Below are 17,918 nucleotides of genomic sequence, written 5' to 3'. Positions count from 1 at the left end.
AGACCCGCGATTCGCGAAACCAGAGCCCTTCAACGTTCTGGTAGAAGACGAAATATAACTTCAAAGACGAACCAGAAAAGAAGAGACCAGGAACTACAGAAGTACGGGAGAAGGCATGTTAATCAATGGTACGGCCCCGGCCCAACGGGTCTGTCGTGCCCTCGTCCTACGAAACAACTTGACGGTGACGTTCCGAGTCTGGGACAGTCTTGACCAGGGACCCTGTCACTCTTGAGATCTAGCCCTGTTACATCTCAGTTCGGTCATCCACCCTGTGACAGATTCGAACATGTAAGCATAAGGGTTCGACCTGATCCTCACAACAACATGAAGTCCCTCTTGGCGACTCGTCAACCTGAAAAGAGCCTGTGGGGATCAACTCGTCGCCACAAAAACTGACGCGAGAATGGAGCTGCCACTACTCAGAACCCGTCTTGTATTGTTGTATTATTATGAGAAGGCTGTAGTGAGGCTCTCTTTGGATTATCGACACCTGCACTCGGTAAAACATGGTTCATGTTTCCATTTCCACTATGCCCACCCAGCACGAGCGTTCGTGACGTCAAGTAACCTCGTGAGCCCAGTTCTGTCGTATGTATACTGACTGTATTGCACATGTTGTATACGGGTTTAATCCTATGCCCCTTGCTCAGTTGTGAGTATTTCTGTCCTCTTCATGCAATGTGTCCCCTCCGTCTGTTCGAAAATAATGCAAAGCAGAGCAACTTTCCCAGCATCAAGGCTGTGTTGACATCGACGTCATCTTATTCAGGCAGAGAGGATACATGCCTTATGCAGGCTCCGCAACGCAGACACTGTGGCAAGTCATGGCAGAAACGCCAGCCTGTTCGTCATGGAGAGAGAGGTCAGAAGGGCTCGAAGTGACAGGTTACGACGGGCTGCAACGCACAGAGATTCAGCTTGGCATCTGAACTATCCATAGCAAAAGACATCGTGTGACAGGCGAGCAAAAACCTGTTTGATACAAGGTAGACTTTGAGCAGCAACCAACTGCGTATTAACCCACACCCCTGGTCCGGTTGGCCCCTCGTCAGTCTTCAGCCGCCGAGCCACACACAACCCTGCCCGCGTTCCTGCATTGGTCTCCATTGTGGCAGTTCAGGAGTTTCGCCAGAATAATGCGAGACCTCCGCCGCGGCGTTTGGTTTGAAGTCGCCCCATTGAAACGTAGATGCCGTTTCTTATGCCCATACTCCGTACACTGCCCCCGGTTGCAGGGTGTCCTGGCCGATTTCGTCAGTCGTACGGCAGCCAGGGCGCAATTGTCAGGTCATGGAAGCCGAACATTGTACATGCAATGTGGAATACTCAGGTAATGGTTTAGTAGCCGGTGCCATGGAGAGTAAGAGGTCGTGCAAACGGGAGAGAGTGAGAAATTGAATGGGGCTGCCGCAGGGTTGTATTGCATCGTGAGCCGCTCCCTGCCAGATGATTAGTGTCTTCATGCCCAGAACCGCGCGCAAGGGTTTCGTTGTATGTACAAGGCATGGTACGTTCGTCGTAGTACACACGTTGAAGAAAGCTATAATAAGTTTTCGACTATCCTGTGTTTCTGATCGTCTGGTCTGGGCAATTTATCGCACCCTTCTTCCGAGAGACAGGACTGGCCACAAGCATCCTGGGAACCATTTGTGGCGTAGCTAAGCGCTCATAGCGCACGCATCCTTGGAACCCAGCGACGGCGGGGCTGGTTCGGGGATCCCTTGAAACTCGCTAATGTAGAGTTGTAATCTCAAGTCGGTCTCAGTATTGACGCAGGTTGTAAAGAGTTCAACACAACGGCGCTTTCGTAAAACTTGGTGAAACTCGGACTTTCTTCTTGAAAACAACCTTATTGTGTTTACCGTTTTTTTTTTCATCCCAATAATGAGCACATAACTTCCGTGCTTTTGTTTGTTTTTGGTGGTGGTGGTTGTTTTTTTCCGACGCACGAATCCTTGGAGGTTGTTGACACATGACTCCGACGGGTAGATGTTGCGAGGATTTCGATGTCACCTGTAACAAGACACCGGGAACCCTTGCCATGAGTTGACAGAACAACTGAAACCGGGTGTTATGGAAAGTACGGTGACGAAAGTGTCATTTTCCGTCATCTGACTTGTGCGCTTTCTCCGCCTCAGAACATGTACGAACAGACTGTCGGCAATGGCTGGATACGGGATTGACTACTGAAGCAGGCAGAATCATTCGATTAGGGGAATGACTTCATTACTCACATCCTCGCGCCCTAATATAATAGTGTGTGCTCTTATACGTTGACACATGCTTGACGATGACACGCATTGTGCCTGGCAAGTCAGCTATAACTCACTAATCATTGGCGCCAAAGCTTCGGAGTTCCTCAAGAGCCAACAAACGGATTTGCGGCATTTGGGGCAAAACTTGAGTTCTGATATCTGAGGACGAAAGCTCTGCTAGATGATGGAACCCGGCCTGTTTCAAGATCCGCGCATGATGATGGCCATTTGGTTTCGCTGGCTGAATGGAGCATAAATGTCCGGCTAGCGCTGCCACTTTACCGTTGCTGGCTGATGTCTTCTGCATTAAACACAGGACAGTTTGCCATCGGTCAATTCTCTGTTCCTCCATGTTGATCCGCACTGGATGACTCTCGCCCGTTGATCACGGCGACGTCCCGATACGACGGATGCCCTGTCCTGTTTTAGTGCCACGGTTCATTCTGCTCTCGCGCTGTCTTCACAGTTTACACAACGACACTCTGGGAATGGAATGTGATTGTCTGGCTCGTTCGCAGCCATTGGCCGTGATGGAAACGGGGACAATGATGAATATCATAGGCATCGTCCCCATATGTAATGGGGTGGGATACCATCACACCACAAAGGCCGCCGAATGCCGGATAGTTAGCAAGCTGGGTGTGTTGAAATGTATCCGTACGTCGGACCGTTGATCTGGGAAGAAATCAAATCGCCGGTGGTGCATCAATCTCCCACGCTCAATACCCAACTGGCTGGGGGGATATCGAGTAGCTGCCAGTCTCATCCCGTGAGGCTGACAGGTAGCTTACTATGATATATATTCGGCAGTCCCTGATAGAGACGATAGGAATTTCGTAGTTGGCTATCAGAGAGTCAGAGCCTGTGTGGAGAAGAAACAACCCGATGGTAACTTGGAAAATTGCCCACGCCACGACGGGCCAGTCCACATCGAAATCTTAGTTGATCCCTACACGCATCGGAATATTTTGCTTGGTATAGAATGGTTCACACTGATGCCCATGCACGCCGTGGTAGGAACTCGAGAGCCATGTACTCCAGAAGTAGCCATCCCGGTCTAGGCCGCCAGCTCGCGGCTGATGCACGAGGTGGAGCTTGTTGGGGAAGCGTAATAGAGATTGCGGATGTGGCTCCCACGCATCTAGAGATCACTTGGGCCCTCGGGCGTTGCATGTAGCTGGTACAAGGACACGCGAAGCATGAAAGCCTGCGGTGTACTGTACTTGGATCGAAGCAGAATCGGATTAGTTCCCGACGAAAGGCTAATCGTGAAGAGCCGCCTTGGTGGGAGCATTGAGGCCATTGAACATCGTCCCTGGGGGCCACAGGTGTTGTTTTCCTTTTTTCCTTTTTTTCCTTTTTTTTTTTTTTTGGTGGACGCGAGCAGTTTCGTTGCCCCCGATAATATTGACGCCTTGACGCCTCAGGCAGGCATGATTCTTAAGGTCAGGCCCCAACATCAGACGGAACATGACAGTCTGAGAGTCGGCAACGAAAACTCTGCATCAAGGCATGTTCCCTGCCTACCTACTAGGTACCTAGCTAAACATGTCTTCTATTCCGATTGAAACGGTTTCATTCGATATTGTCAACACTAATTCGTCTCTTTCTGGATGCATGGCAAGTAAAAACCATGAAGATGTGCACCAACCAGGGCATCTGCCACTTCATCCTTTGCACAAATGGAGAATTTGTCCTCTAGTCTAAGTCAGTGTATTGGTACTCCCTTAGTGCGGTGCGAAATCACTAGTTCGTGGCCAAGACTGGCGCAGGCGAGGACACCCCGGGGTGTTTTCGTGGGAGGGCCGCCTTTGATTGGCTCACTCTGTGAGGCATGGCATCCCACATTGAACAACGGTTTCGCAGACGGCTTTCGCACGCAGCGACGCAGCGACGAATGCGCTGTCTGCACAGTCGGCTTGCCGGAAGCACACAGTGACTCCCGCATCGGCTCTCGCACACGCCCTCCCAGCCTTCAAGTCGTGCCGATGGGCCCCAAGGTTTCCTCTCGCCTTTGGATGTTCCTCCCCTTCCACCAAAAAGCACCGGCCAGCCAGTCCAAAACATCGACCACCTCCCCCAGAAGCCCCAACCAAGGAGTTACTTGGGCTCGAGGTACTCTCCTCTTCGTCCTGTCCTCACTCCCGCCGGCAACCTGGCCTGTCGCTGTCGCTGTCTACAGTCACTGGGGTCCACTGTCGGGATCAATTCGAGATATCTCGTCCAGCTCTGATCGGCTGCTCTCAACACCAAGGTAAGGTTGCGCAAAGGGGGAAGAGGAAAAGCACTCGTCGACCGGAGTCGTGTCCTGCCGAGTCCTGTCGTGCCGACATTGTCCTCAACCGCGTCGCCCACCTGCGCCTGGGCTCTGCGCAGCGCAACTCTTGTCTTCGGCAACCAACGCCAGCATTGCCACCCACGGGCCCATCTGTCGCCCCGTCAGCTCACCAAGGCCCCTTTGGCACCGTCGCCGCCTCGGACGCCGGCGCCCCTATGCTGCCCTTATACATCAATAATGCTCTTGGCTAGGCTTTCTGGCTACACGGAAAAAGAATTCTGTCGCTGACCTTGCAGATTGCGCCGACCGACGGCTGGCCATCAAGCTTGGCTTCCCACGCACACGACACGCACACGACGCACACGCACCGCAAAAGCACGCTTTTCACTCACCACTCACCACTCAACTCATCACACTCTGCTTCACACCTCTCACACGCACCCAAGCACTGGAGCCCACTTTATCACGTCGCCCACACCATCAGGCCACTCACCAGCCTCCACCACTGAATTCCTCCAGACGGCCGACGCCCGGATCCGTCAATTACCTTTGCCTGCCCAGCTTCTCGAGGCGCAGAAACTTGTATTACGCAAACCCGTGGCTCTGCCCTTACCACCCAGACCCGAGCCTCGGACCACCTGTGTGACTTTGACTTGCTTCACACGAGGAGCTTGCTACGCGATCTGGTCAGGAGAAGTCTCTTGCAGTACACCGAGGGCTCTCGAACCAGCCCTTCTAGCTGGACAATACGTACATCGCCCGTGAGTCTTGCATGAGTTTTTTGTCTTCTTTTCTTTTCCGCTACATGCCTTGTCCACCTTGCGCGCACTCGACGGCCCTTTTGCAGGGAGCATCGCGCCCCGTCAGCGGTGTCAGCTTGGCTTTGCCCCGTCTCTCGTCTCAATGCCGCCTACCGTGGTCAAGCGCGTCGACAGCCTCTCAAAAGCTGGGCTACACCAGCCGCGTCGCTGCAGCTGGACCCATGCCCGTTGCCAGATGGCTGGCCACCTCTCGCAAACAAAGAACTTGTCCTGCCTGCGCTCGCCTTCGCCCTTCTCTGGTCCTTTTATTCTCGCTACCTCTTGTCCAGAATTGACGCTGACGATATTTGTTCCTGTCGCATCCAGATCATGCAGCAGTGGCAGGTCGGCCCTGTGCCGGAGTATGTTTACGCCAACTCCACCCATCCCCCCAACGACATGCAGTAAGTACCGACAGCAAAGTCTTTTGTCCCTTTTGTCCCTTTGTCCCAGGTACCTCCAAACTTTGACTACCACGGTCACTGTCATTTGCATCAGCCATCCCACTGGCCTTGCCCTTGGAGATTTGTTCTTCCTTGCTTGGTGCCCGCGTCTAGTGGTCGGGTCGCTTTTGCTTCTGGCCTCGCCCGTGAGGCCGCGACGCTCGCTGTCGTCGTCAAACATGACATGAGTGTTATAGCAAATGTCGTGACGCTGCGCCCATGCCGTCCTTTTGGGGGGGGCTTTCTCGACCCTCATTCTCCTAATCCCTCCCCTCGTCCTGTTTGGGAAGGATGGATGGAAAATGTTGTTGATATGCCACCTCGATGGTAGCGCTTTGCCCAGCAATAAAATTGCTGACCACTATGTGCAAACAGCAATCACCCCTACCAACCCGATATGGCACGCCGAACCGAGCAGCGCATGGAATTCCCGTACGGAACTCCCCAGTCGGGAATAACTCCCCAGCAGCAGCAGCAGCAGCATCACCCTACTCCGGTCCAGCCGCCGATGAATGTCCCTCAACCTCCAAATGCCTCAGCTGCCCAACAGCAGGCCGCGACTCCCACGCCAGCACAACAAAGTCGCCAGCGAAAGCGACCTGCTCCAAATACTGCCCCATCGCCGGCTACTGTAACGCCTGCTGCTCCTGTTGCTGGAGCTGGAAGCCAAGTTCAACCTCCGGCTCCCACTCCTCCCACTCCTCAGACTGCTTCCTCGACATTGCAGCCACAGGCTCCAACAGAAGATGCCAAGACGACGCCTGTTCAGCCGCCTCCGGCCAAAAAAAGCCGTACTAATACCCCATGGACGCCGCAAGAAGAACTGCGGCTCAAACAAATGCGAGACTCGGGGAACAGTTGGGCAGAAATTGCCAAGGTATGTCACTCTGGCCTTGTGACAGAGCAATCGAAGCTCATCGTTGTTACAAATAGACATTTCCCACCAGAACAGAAGGTTCGGTCAAGAAGCATTGGTACAAGGTTTGTTTCTCCCTGGCCCAATGGGAAAATTGAGGGCATTGTTTTTGTATTAATGCTTTAACCAGGATATGCACTATGCCGAGTTTGCAGAAGATGAAGTACGTTTGCATATGGTCCCAGTATATATGTCACATGTAATAACCGAAGCAAACAGAGCCAGGCCTTGTTGAACGCAATCAAGGAATACGAAAACAACAAGTGGAAAGTGATTGGCCAAAAGGTCGGCAAGCCGGCAAAGGTACGACATACCGACTCGATACATGACCCCAGCGCCGCCTTGCTAACAGATTGAATTAGGCATGTGAACAATATGCCAAAGAGCACTTCCCTGGTAAGTGATGGATCACAGTTTCTTGTTATGACTGTCTGTAGTGTCGCAGCCAATCTAATGCTGTCGCAGATCTGTTCGCAAACGGCAAGGGCAGGTAGTGACCCTCCTTTCCCCTCTCGCCGTGTCAATTTATACAGTGCTTGCTTGATCAAATCTGGGCAACCTTCTTTCTAGCGGCTAGCTATGGTGTTTTTCTTTCTCCGTGTATTTTGGTCGAACAATCGTTTTGCAACGCCAAGCGGTATACGATACTGGACTCTCGCGAGTCTCTAATTCGCGATTAATCTGCCAAGGGGCCGTCAGGAGGCAGTGGCAGTGTGTATTCTGACACACTGTACATGAATGATCTGTGCAGCTGCAACATGAAACCGTTGCGATGATGACCGGGGTGGGAATGGGCAGGACAAATACGGCCAAGAGATGCATCGCGCATGTCTGTCTTGTTTGAAGTGGGGTTTTTATTTCCTGTGTATCTCTTGGGTGTTCACATTGTTCGCTCTCCTTTGTTGTGGTCGTGTTGCTCAATATTGGTATGCTGCTTCTGTACCTAGATGCTTGTTGTATGTTTTCGAGTTGAGTCTGGAATTGGTCAAGGCTTTCGGGTGGGATTCTGCTTTCGCTTGGAGTAGGAGAACACGGTGGCAGAGAATGGGCTTCACAGTCTGGCGGCCTTGGTGCTGGGATATAAGTCGGGTTTCGATTAATGGCGGCCGCCTTGTGTGGGAAGATTCAGGTTTGAGTTCGTAACAACTTGAAGCGACGGGCACGTGTGTGTTGTGCTTGTCTATTGGCGACAAGGGGGTTGAAGGGAAAAAAAACGTATCAAGTCGATGGTAGCTTTATTTTTATTCCAGAGGATAAGAAGCATGATGGACGAGGCAAATCCTTTGCGGGGCTTGACAGCCATCCTGGATACTTTGCGAGGATACCATCTTCGAACTTTCTATCCGGAAAACTAGAACCAACTTCCTTAGTTATACCCCTATTCATTTATTTGCACATTGGCACGGTTACGTGAAGGATACATTCATGTCGGTGGGAAGTCATCAGCAAGCTACTTGCTCGCCCTGCGGCCATGCAAGTGTAGATCTATATCCAGCTGGTGGTGACTTGTTCTCGAAGTACTCCTACAAGTTACAACCACGCCATGCATCTTGCCGCGATCCCGGGCCCCACCGCAAGGGGTACATGAAACCTCGTAGGACCGTCCGTGACGAGGTACCAGTTACTCGACGCGGCAAGCGGGAAGCGGGAAGCGATCCACTCCTGAAGCTTCTAACTGAGTTGCAGAGTATCGATAGCATGTGCATTATTGCAGGTCTTTGGGCCGGCATGCCTGGCAGGAGGGGGGTTACTCTGCCTGGGGCGTCGAACAATGCTTGAGAGTCTACCCACCGGGGGTTTTTATGCCGTCAAGTAACTTTCGCACTCCATTAGGGTTGCTGGGACTAGAGACGAGCCTTCGGCATGATAGCTCTACGCCTGGTCCTACGTATTCAATTGAGGTATTGGTTAGTCAACTCTGTGCAAAAGTGCAGCACAAGAAATCATTGCTTAACCCGTCACATAAAACATTGCTACTTAAGTAGCTTCAGAAGGAAACCTAGCAGAAACCCAATCATCTCAAGTCACTCCTGCAATACACAGAGAGGAACGGCAGGACGGTAGGACGAGGTATAGGGTAGGCATATTTGCTGATGTTGATCATTCATGTCACTGTGCGACCCACTCTGCGGGAGGCCAATTTTTTTTTTCAGCGATATCTGATAACGATCTCTGGAGCAAACTCGCCGCAGCAACTCAGCACCCTCCGGCCTCTAGAATCACCATCCCAATACGCACGCAACCATGAAGCGTAAGCTCGATCAGAATGGTGTGCCGTCGCCGGAACCTGAAAACCAAAAACGCACGAAATCGGAGTCAGCAGGGGACCAAGAGCTCACATTTGCCGATCTTGGATTGGACCCTCGTCTTGTCCAGGCGGTTGCCGAACAGACCTTCCTCAAGCCTACTCTTGTTCAACGCAAAGCCATACCGCTAGCGCTCAATGGAAAAGATGTTCTTTGCAAGTCCAAGACTGGCTCAGGAAAGACTGCGGCTTATGTTCTTCCAGTCTTGACTGCCATCCTCAAGAAGAAAACCGTATGTTGTCCTGGCGTGATTGCCATCTTGTCGCTTGATCTCCTTGTAACACAGCCCTAGGCCGAAACTGTCGCTGCGACGTCCGCATTGATATTGGTACCAACTCGAGAACTGGCCGACCAAGTCTTCAAAGTGATCGAACAATTCTCCTCGTTTTGTGCCAAAGATGTTCGCGCTGTCAAGCTGACGGATAAACTGTCCGACGCCGTACAGAGGTCTCTACTGTCTACGAATCCCGACATTGTCATATCTACCCCCGCACGAGCCTGGTACAATGTGAAATCAAACCAGTCCTCTCTCTCCCTCGACAAACTTACCCACCTCGTATTGGACGAGGCTGATCTGCTACTATCATATGGATATGACGAGGACCTGGAGAACCTGTCTTGGTCAATACCTAAGGGAATACAGACTATCATGATGAGCGCCACTCTTACAGCAGAAATCGAGTCGCTCAAGAAAATTTTTTACCGCGACAACGCTCCAACTCTACTTGACCTTGAAGAGCCCGATGCCGAAGGCGAGGGGATAACGCAGTTGGTCACAAAGTAGGTCTACATTTTCTAGACGTGCTGAAAATAAATCGCCATCGCTAACCAGTTGATATTGACAGATGTGCCGAGGACGAGAAATTCCTCTTGGCCTACATCATTTTTAAGCTCCAGCTAGTCAAGGGCAAATGTATAATATTTGTCGGCGATATCGACCGATGCTACCGATTGAAACTCTTTTTTGAGCAGTTTGGCATCAGGAGCTGTATTCTAAACTCAGAATTACCCGTAAACTCAAGAATCCACGTCGTGGAAGAATTCAACCGCAATGTTTATGACATCATTATTGCTTCAGACGAGAAGGAGGTTCTTGGGAATGAAGAAAAAGCCGACGAGGAAGAAAACAATGAAGACGAACAGGAAGAGGATTCTGACGCGGAGAAGGAAGAACGACGACCCAAGAAGAAGCGCAAGGCATCCAAACGAGACAAGGAATACGGTGTCTCTCGAGGTATGTTTTGAATAACCCCGACGAATGCATTCACCGCCACCATAATTCGTATTCATACTTACCAACACGACGCGCAGGTATTGATTTTAAGAATGTGGCTGCTGTCATCAACTTTGATCTCCCAACATCCGCTTCGTCATACACCCACCGTATTGGGCGAACCGCACGGGCTGGCAAGGCTGGCATGGCGTTGTCATTTGTTATTCCCAAGGAGCAGTTCCGGAAACACATGCCTACATCGATTCAAAGTGCAGAGAATGATGAAAAGGTTCTGGCGAGAATCACGAGGCAACAGGCCAAGAAGGGCAAGGAAATCAAGCCCTACAATTTCAACACCAAGCAAGTGGAGGCCTTCCGATATCGCATGAACGATGCTCTGCGTGCTGTTACCAAGGTGGCAGTTCGCGAGGCGCGAACCCGGGAATTACGTCAGGAGCTAATGAAGAGCGAAAAACTAAAGAGGTGAGATCCCCATGTACTCCAGTGAGGTGCCGCGATGCCCGGCTCTAACATGAATGCAGATACTTTGAAGAGAACCCGTCTGAAATCAACCACCTCCGTCATGACGGTGAATTGAGAACTGCAAGACAGCAAGCTCATTTGAAGCACATTCCAGACTACCTGTTACCGAAGGATGGCAAGAAGGACCTTACAGAAAATGACATTGGTTTTGTGCCGTTGAGAAAGCCTGGCAGCCTACGTGGCCATCGAAAAGGCAAAGGCACGAAACGGGGCGGGTTCAGGGTTGGTGCTAGAAAAGGCGATCCTCTCAAGACTTTCAAGGCAAGGCGAAAGACGAAGTGATGCAAGGTACGACTTGGGACTTGCCCAAGCATGCATGCGGTAGGTGATCTAGGTAGGGAGCAGTCACGGAGCACGTTGCAGTAGCCAGCGTCCATGAACCACGGCGTCTTCTGGGTTTTAAATTGCCGGCGCCAATTGTGTCTAGTGAATGGTGCCGAGTTGCCGTTGATAGCGCGCCACTCTCATTGATGAAGTACGGAGTACTAACAAATGTTGCAATATTCACGTCTGTCATAGAATAGTACATTTACTGACCTATGTACAAAGGCAATATGTACAGTCGGATAGGTACGGAGTAGAATCAACGAGCCTCTACACCTTCTGGAGTAATTTGCATGCCAATGACAGACAGCAGCATAATAAAATAGTACCTGATCATTGCTCCAGTTCGTATTTTTTTTTCCGCCGGCGTGACATCGTTGAACCAGTTTGCGGCGCATCTGGGCCATGCCAGGGATGGCAAGGCCTTTGAGCCTTTGAAATTGGGAACGAGGCCGGCCCCACATTGTATTGCTAGCATCTTAGCTTGGCGGGCAAGAGAGGTTTGAAGGTATATACCAAGTACTGAGCAGACATGATGGGTGACGAGCGAATAAAGACACAACTTTGAGACTTCTAATTTGCTAGGAAAATACTATTAAAGTTTCACACACTAAATCTATACATAGACGGATTTCTGTTTAAATCTATTTATTTACTCATTTTTGCACCCAGCGCGCGGCGAGTATCAAGGTACCAACCAGTACGGAGTATTACCTGGGCACATCCCCTCCCCACTCGCCCCCCTGTGCCGTGCATCGGCCCCACTATTTTAGAGCCTATTGCAGCCACCGTTTTTCTCGTTGGTTAGCATCGTGAGCACTCTTGATAGACAAGTCATCTTAACAGGAGGAATACGAGGTGATGCGCTGCCGACCGTCACTCGTTCCATCGAAGAGAGGAGCCTGTCTTGGATATCTTGACTGGCTCCTCCTCCAATGCATCCAAATCGGTAGCTAGTATTTCTACCCGACCGCCGACCGGTGGAGAATCTGTTGAGCTGTGACAGCTGCTTGGTTCCGTTGGGCGATGCGTGTGCCAGACGCCACAAAAGACTAAAAAAAGAGAGGAAAAAAAAAAAAAGCAGGGCGGTATTGGGCAGGTCCCTGCATCGTAGTATGCAGGCTGCCGACGTCAAAACAAAAAAAGTTTGTTCCTTTTCCATGTTTCTATCGAGATTGTGCGAGTGATAGAATACAGGTCGGGTTGCACAAATCTCAAGTGCTGGGGTTTCCCAGGTTGAGCACAGCGGCGGCTCAAGCAGGCCCCGAGTGCACCGGACCTATGAGGTATTGAGGTACGGAGTACTTGAGCCACTTCCAGAGTGCAAATGTTAGGCGGATTCTGGTTCAATGTTGGTAGTACTAGGCTCGAACGCGTTGCCGAACAGCCGCTACAGGCACGAACCATTGACCCGCTGGAGGACCAGAGTAGCATTCTCTGGAGTATGGAGTAAAAAAATTGGCACAGTTCTCACCTGCCTTAGCAAACAAGTACTTCGTGCCTGTCTAAAGCCCCACCCGCCAGGCTGCCACACTCGAGTCGTGCCACCCAACGGCACAACCGGTTACCATCAATTTGATTTGTCCAGCTCGAATGGGCTCGAGGCCCTGCCCCTTTGTGTGCGCCTGCTGTGTGCCTGCTGTGTGACCTGTGTCTCATTCCCAGGTCCATCAGCCTCTGCCACTCCAGCTCTCGTTCGTGGAGGCGTCATTCTTCGTTCCTCACGCGCTCAACATAATAAACAAGGCCTGTTGTGTTGTGTCCTTTCGTTAGGTACGTTGAGGAACTCGAACTACGGACCGTTTCCTTCGTTTTGCGGCCGACTACATTCGCTTTGCCTTCCCGTTTCGTTTCGTCCTCGCCGTCATTTCGAGTGCCGACAGCCGCAGCGTTGTGCGTTTGTTCCTTCCCCATCGCGACTCTTGACATAGTTTCTTTGTCGGCGCCGACGGCCTGCGACTTTTCGCGCTCCGTCCGTCCGACTGTCTATCAACCTCGTTCGTTCCGCTTGCGTTGGGCTGGTGGAATGAATACTTTGCAGCGACTCGCAACCATATTCTTCTAATTTCGAACATGTTGTGCTCTGTTGCACTTGCCACCCTTTTGGGCGCTTGCTCCGTTCTGGCGGCCAAGTGCTCCCTTACGCAGAAATGTCCTCAAGATGCTCCTTGCTGTTCCCGTAAGTTTTCCACCCCTCCGCCCTGCGCTCTTGTCTCTTGGTAGAGACGCAGCACGAGATCATTTGCTGACATTTGTTCCCTCCTGTCCGCAGAATATGGCGACTGTGGTGTCGGTGCCTTCTGTCTGGGTGGCTGTGATCCTCGCATGTCTTTCAACCTCTCCTCCTGTGTCCCCGCACCGGTTTGTTCGGACAAGACGACCAAGTTCACAAACCTCGACAGTATCGTCGATATAAGCAAATACTACGGCGATTCCACCAAGAAGGACTGGGTAGCCCAGGGAGAGCCTGCTTCCAGGGATGGAAGTGTTTTGCTGACCATGCCCAAGAACAGTGTTGGAACTGTTTTGGCTTCCACCTCTTACATGTGGTATGGCAACGTCAAGGCCAAGTTCAAGACCAGCCGTGGCCGTGGTGTTGTTACCGCTTTCATTCTGCTCTCAGACGTAAAGGACGAAATTGACTACGAATTTGTCGGTGTCGATCTCGAAACTGCCCAGACCAACTATTACTTCCAAGGTATTCCTGACTACCACAACTCTGGAAACATTAGCTTGTCTGATACCTTCCACAACTTCCACGATTATGAAATCCGGTGGACCCCCGACAAAATTGAATGGCTCGTCGATGGACAGGTTGGCCGCACCAAAGAGCGAAAAGACACCTGGAATGAGACCTCGCAAAGCTGGATGTTCCCACAGACCCCGGCTCGCGTGCAGCTGTCTATCTGGCCAGGCGGTGCTTCCACCAATGCCAAGGGCACCGTCGACTGGGCCGGTGGTCCTATGGACTGGGACGCCGAAGATATCAAGAATGTCGGTTACTTCTACGCCACTTTCTCCGAGGTCACCATGGAGTGCTACAATGCTAAGAGCGCTCCGGGCACCAATAACGGAAAGAGCTACACCTTCAACAGCGTTACAGGAACCAATGACACCGTTGTTGATGGCAAGGGTGACACCGTCCTCGGGTCGTTTGAGGGCACTGGATTCAACATGATGAAGGACAAGGCGTCTGCTTCACAGAGCGCCGATAAGCCCAAGAACACCGCAGCTACCATTCCCGGTGGCAGCACTGGAGGTACTGGCCAAGACCACAGCGGCAAGTCTGGCAGTGATTCTGGCAGCAACTCCGGCGGCAACTCCGGTGGCAACTCTGGCGGCAACTCTGGCGGTAATTCAGGATCCGGTAATTCGGGCGGTAGCAGCAGCAGCGGCTGTGAAACCAACACCTTCAACCAGGATTGTGGCAGTGGCAGTGGCAGTGGCAACAGCGATAAAGGCAAGAACAGTGGTACCAGGGCGAGCGCTAGTGCACTGGCAATGATTATTGCTGGCTGTGCCCTCTTCTGGCTGTAAGCGCGCAGATGTTTCCAAATAATGTTGGATCTGATTTACGTCTCTTTTCGTGGGAGAATCGGCGCGATATGGCTCGGAAGGGTTTTGTGCAGCATTAATTACAATGCCCCTTTGGATTACTTGTTCTGCTTTCATTTTGTTCTGCTTACTACACAAACGTGTTTTATCCGCGTGTCATTCTATTTACAGTATTGGCATGGCTCTGCCTTGAGTTTGCTGTATCTAAGAGCATTGTTCACTAGCACACACACTGTACGTATGGGATCGGTACTAGTTTGATTTTTTTCTTCTTTTCAGTATTGGGTTGGAGGAGATGGTGAAGGCTCATACAACGTTATTCGGCTCAGAAGCTTTAATGACCCTTGGTCGTCCATTCCTTGGAAATAAAAAGGCCATTAACATTGTCAATTGAACAATTAAGACATATTGAATGTTTGCGGTGAATATCGGACAGTATCTGGGCTTTCCAAGTTGTAATGCGATATGACGCCATCATCCCGAGGACGTATATGTATATTTTGCTACAGGAGCAGCCTTGGGCAGCTTTGTTCCCCTGAGAATCTCCATTCACCTTACGGGGAACCACGCAGTTTAGAACCAACCCATCGTTTATGAAGTGCCGACACTGCCGACACGACTTTGGCTAGCATTGTAGCTACTTCATGGAGTCGGCTCAAAGTCAAGATGAGTCGGACACGGCATATACAATCTTGATGGAAGCCGGCTATGAGATGATTTCTGGCTATGGGCTTGTTGTTGTGGGCGGAGTCTGGGGCAGATCAAGCAGCTTGATAGTAGTTCACATATACAGACGCCAAATACATCTGACATGTCGTGGTTGGCTGTCTCCTAGGTCAGGAAGTCGATGGGATCCCTTGCCAAGCTCTAGGTTTTGATGTTGGCAGAAGCGTGTCGGGACCGAATTGGCGTTGGATACGACGCTGCCACGCGGCACCCATCGCGCCGGGACGGGACAATTATTTGAAGCTCGTGGGGATATAAAAAGAAGTGTTATGCGCGACGTGGCCGAGCGCAGCGGGCCGAGGGGAGCGCGTTTGCGGGTTGTCGCGACTCAAAGGGCGAAGGCGCGAGCGAGGCGGGGCGGGGCGGGCTAATTGGTTGGGAGAGGACTGCAGCCCTGTTAGTGCGGAACACTGGCTCAGAGGTGGAGGGACTAGCAGATGGGAGGTACGGAGTACTACGCCACATAAGCCACGCCGCGCCGGACAGGGCGCCATCGGATGAATGCACCTGGCCGTCAAAGGACGAGGCTTTTATGTGGGTGACAAGTGACGAGTAACGAGTGACGAGGCGCGCCGTTGGCGAACGGAAGGCCGACAAGTTTAGAGATGTGATGACGGAGGATGCGGATGGTGTCGAGAGATAAATATGCATGGTCGTCCTCACTTGGCGATTGTTTCCATTTTGTTTTCATCATCATCATCATCATCATCAGCACTACACAGTAGACCACTCATCCAGGCAGAAATCGCAACTACATCAGCAAATACACAAGGTATTCCTGGCTACGCACCACAAGCACCCATTCACAATGAGCACTAGTACGCAGACGATTGCTTTCATTGGCGCCACCGGCGGCTGCGGCCTCTCCGCGCTCAAACGCTCCGTCGCCGCAGGCTACACATGCGTCGCTCTCTGCCGCACCCCGGCCAAGTTGGAAGCCCACTTTCCCGACAAGCCAAGCAACTTGATACTCAAGCAGGGCAATGCCCACGACGCCGCCGCGGTGGGCGAAGTGCTGCTCAGGCCATCCGACCCCGCGGCCATGGTGGACGCGGTCAGCTTCTCCATCGGCGGCAGCGTCAGCGCCAGCCTGACCATGGACGACCCGGACGTCTGCAAGAAGGGCGTGGCGGCGCTGTTCGAGGCCCTCGGCGCGCTGCGGTCGCGTGGCGTCGCCGGCAGGCCTCTCCTGGCCGTCATCAGCACGACGGGAATCTCGGCGCACGGGCGGGACGTCCCCCTGCTTTTTGTGCCGCTGTACCACGTCGGCCTCAAGGCGCCGCATGCCGACAAGAGGGTGGCCGAGCAGGCGCTGTTTGGCAGCGGCGAGCGGTTTGTCCTGGTGCGGCCGAGCCTGCTGCTGGACGGGGAGAAGCCGGACAGGAAGATCCGCGTGCACGTCGAGAGCGAGAAGGGCGTCGAGCACAAGGAGGTCGGATACTTCATCTCCCGGGAGGACGTTGGCCGCTGGATGTTTGAGAACCTGCTGCAGGACGCGTGTCACACGGAAAAGTATGAGCGCAAGGCGGTGGGCTTGACTTGGTAGGCAGGGCTAATGGAGAGGGTATTGTAATATATACCTAGGTATGCATGGATGGGATGGCACTGGGCAATTTCGTCTCGTCTTCTTCTTCTTCTTGTAGCGGGCGTTTTTGGATGGGCTTGTTCTTCTTTGTTGGACTGAACCATGGATCGATGTCAGTTACGGATCATTCCGTGGCGCAGCTAGTACTTACTCTCCGTAGATGGACGAACCGTAATGAGCTGTTTGAACACCTGGGGATGTTGGTCCTCTTTTTTGAGTTTGACTTGGCTATTGCAACTGGATGAAGGGTCTTGGCAGGGGGTGCTTTCCTCAGTGAAAATGCGTGGCGCCGTCTGTTTGAGCTGTTGCCCAGAAGCGTTTAATGGAAGATTCATTCTAAAGTTTGTATGAGTCAGTGGTCTTGCATGACCATCTAGGCCCCCTTTTCTTTTCTTTCTTTTTTTTTTTTTTTGTTGCCTATAACTTAATGCAAGATTTATCTATTCTAAACAGCTACAAGCAGACTTCGTCTGGTCATGACCTAATTAGCCTGCGCCCCCCCAGTACATCCATGCCTTATGCATGATTCGCGAGACATATGGCCCCCCCTTTAATGTGGCCTGTTGACGGCCGTCGGCAGTTGCGTGTTGGTCTCCACTGCTTCCTTCTTTCCTGGACCTCCGCCGATAGATTAAGCATCAGGTGACGCTTGATCCCAAGTTCAGCGTTTCTTGGGACCAGACCTGGCTCGACATCTCTCGGCCTTTTCTATTCTGACTCGGCAGTCGCTCAGGACCAGACTCCACATGCATCCCTGGTGGCACTCCTCCACATGCATCATCCCTGGCGGCACTCCCCCCGCATTGTCGCACATCTCCATCTTCACCCCTAATTCCCTTGTTTCTGCATCAAGAAAGGCATCTCTTCTTCTTCTTCTGGCCATATTTCCCCCTTGGGTCTGACAATCGACCTTGTCAAATTACCAATCCGTCCCCATCGCTCACCTACAGCATTGGATTAATTGTATATAT

At 51.9% G+C, this 17,918-nt stretch overlaps 4 protein-coding genes across 4 annotated transcripts; all 4 read left to right on the top strand.

Annotated features, from left to right (window-relative positions):
* Nucleotides 1–5,666: 5,666 nt before the first annotated feature.
* On the top strand, nt 5,667–7,189 carry MAA_02433 (Transcription regulator HTH, Myb-type, DNA-binding protein; the record flags this gene model as incomplete). The annotated part of the gene is made up of 7 exons (XM_007820431.1): nt 5,667–5,740; nt 6,155–6,656; nt 6,713–6,760; nt 6,826–6,858; nt 6,915–6,998; nt 7,058–7,091; nt 7,161–7,189. The coding sequence occupies 7 exons, from the start codon at nt 5,667–5,669 to the stop codon at nt 7,187–7,189; spliced, it is 804 nt and encodes a 267-aa protein (XP_007818622.1).
* A 1,750-nt stretch (nt 7,190–8,939) lies between these two features.
* On the top strand, nt 8,940–11,039 carry MAA_02434 (ATP-dependent DNA helicase recQ; the record flags this gene model as incomplete). The annotated part of the gene is made up of 5 exons (XM_007820432.1): nt 8,940–9,233; nt 9,294–9,781; nt 9,847–10,235; nt 10,313–10,697; nt 10,757–11,039. 5 exons carry the CDS (start codon nt 8,940–8,942, stop codon nt 11,037–11,039), a joined length of 1,839 nt encoding a protein of 612 aa, XP_007818623.1.
* Nucleotides 11,040–13,154: 2,115 nt separating this feature from the next.
* Nucleotides 13,155–14,618, top strand: MAA_02435 (uncharacterized protein; the record flags this gene model as incomplete). The annotated part of the gene is made up of 2 exons (XM_007820433.1): nt 13,155–13,260; nt 13,354–14,618. 2 exons carry the CDS (start codon nt 13,155–13,157, stop codon nt 14,616–14,618), a joined length of 1,371 nt encoding a protein of 456 aa, XP_007818624.1.
* Nucleotides 14,619–16,170: 1,552 nt separating this feature from the next.
* Nucleotides 16,171–16,908, top strand: MAA_02436 (NAD(P)-binding domain protein; the record flags this gene model as incomplete). The annotated part of the gene is made up of 1 exon (XM_007820434.1): nt 16,171–16,908. The coding sequence occupies one exon, from the start codon at nt 16,171–16,173 to the stop codon at nt 16,906–16,908; it is 738 nt and encodes a 245-aa protein (XP_007818625.1).
* Between the last annotated feature and the right edge of the window lie 1,010 nt (nt 16,909–17,918).

This window comes from Metarhizium robertsii (assembly GCF_000187425.2).
Source record: "Metarhizium robertsii ARSEF 23 chromosome Unknown MAA_Scf_1, whole genome shotgun sequence".
Classification (NCBI taxonomy): domain Eukaryota; kingdom Fungi; phylum Ascomycota; class Sordariomycetes; order Hypocreales; family Clavicipitaceae; genus Metarhizium; species Metarhizium robertsii.
This window is presented reverse-complemented; position numbering and strand designations above follow the sequence as displayed.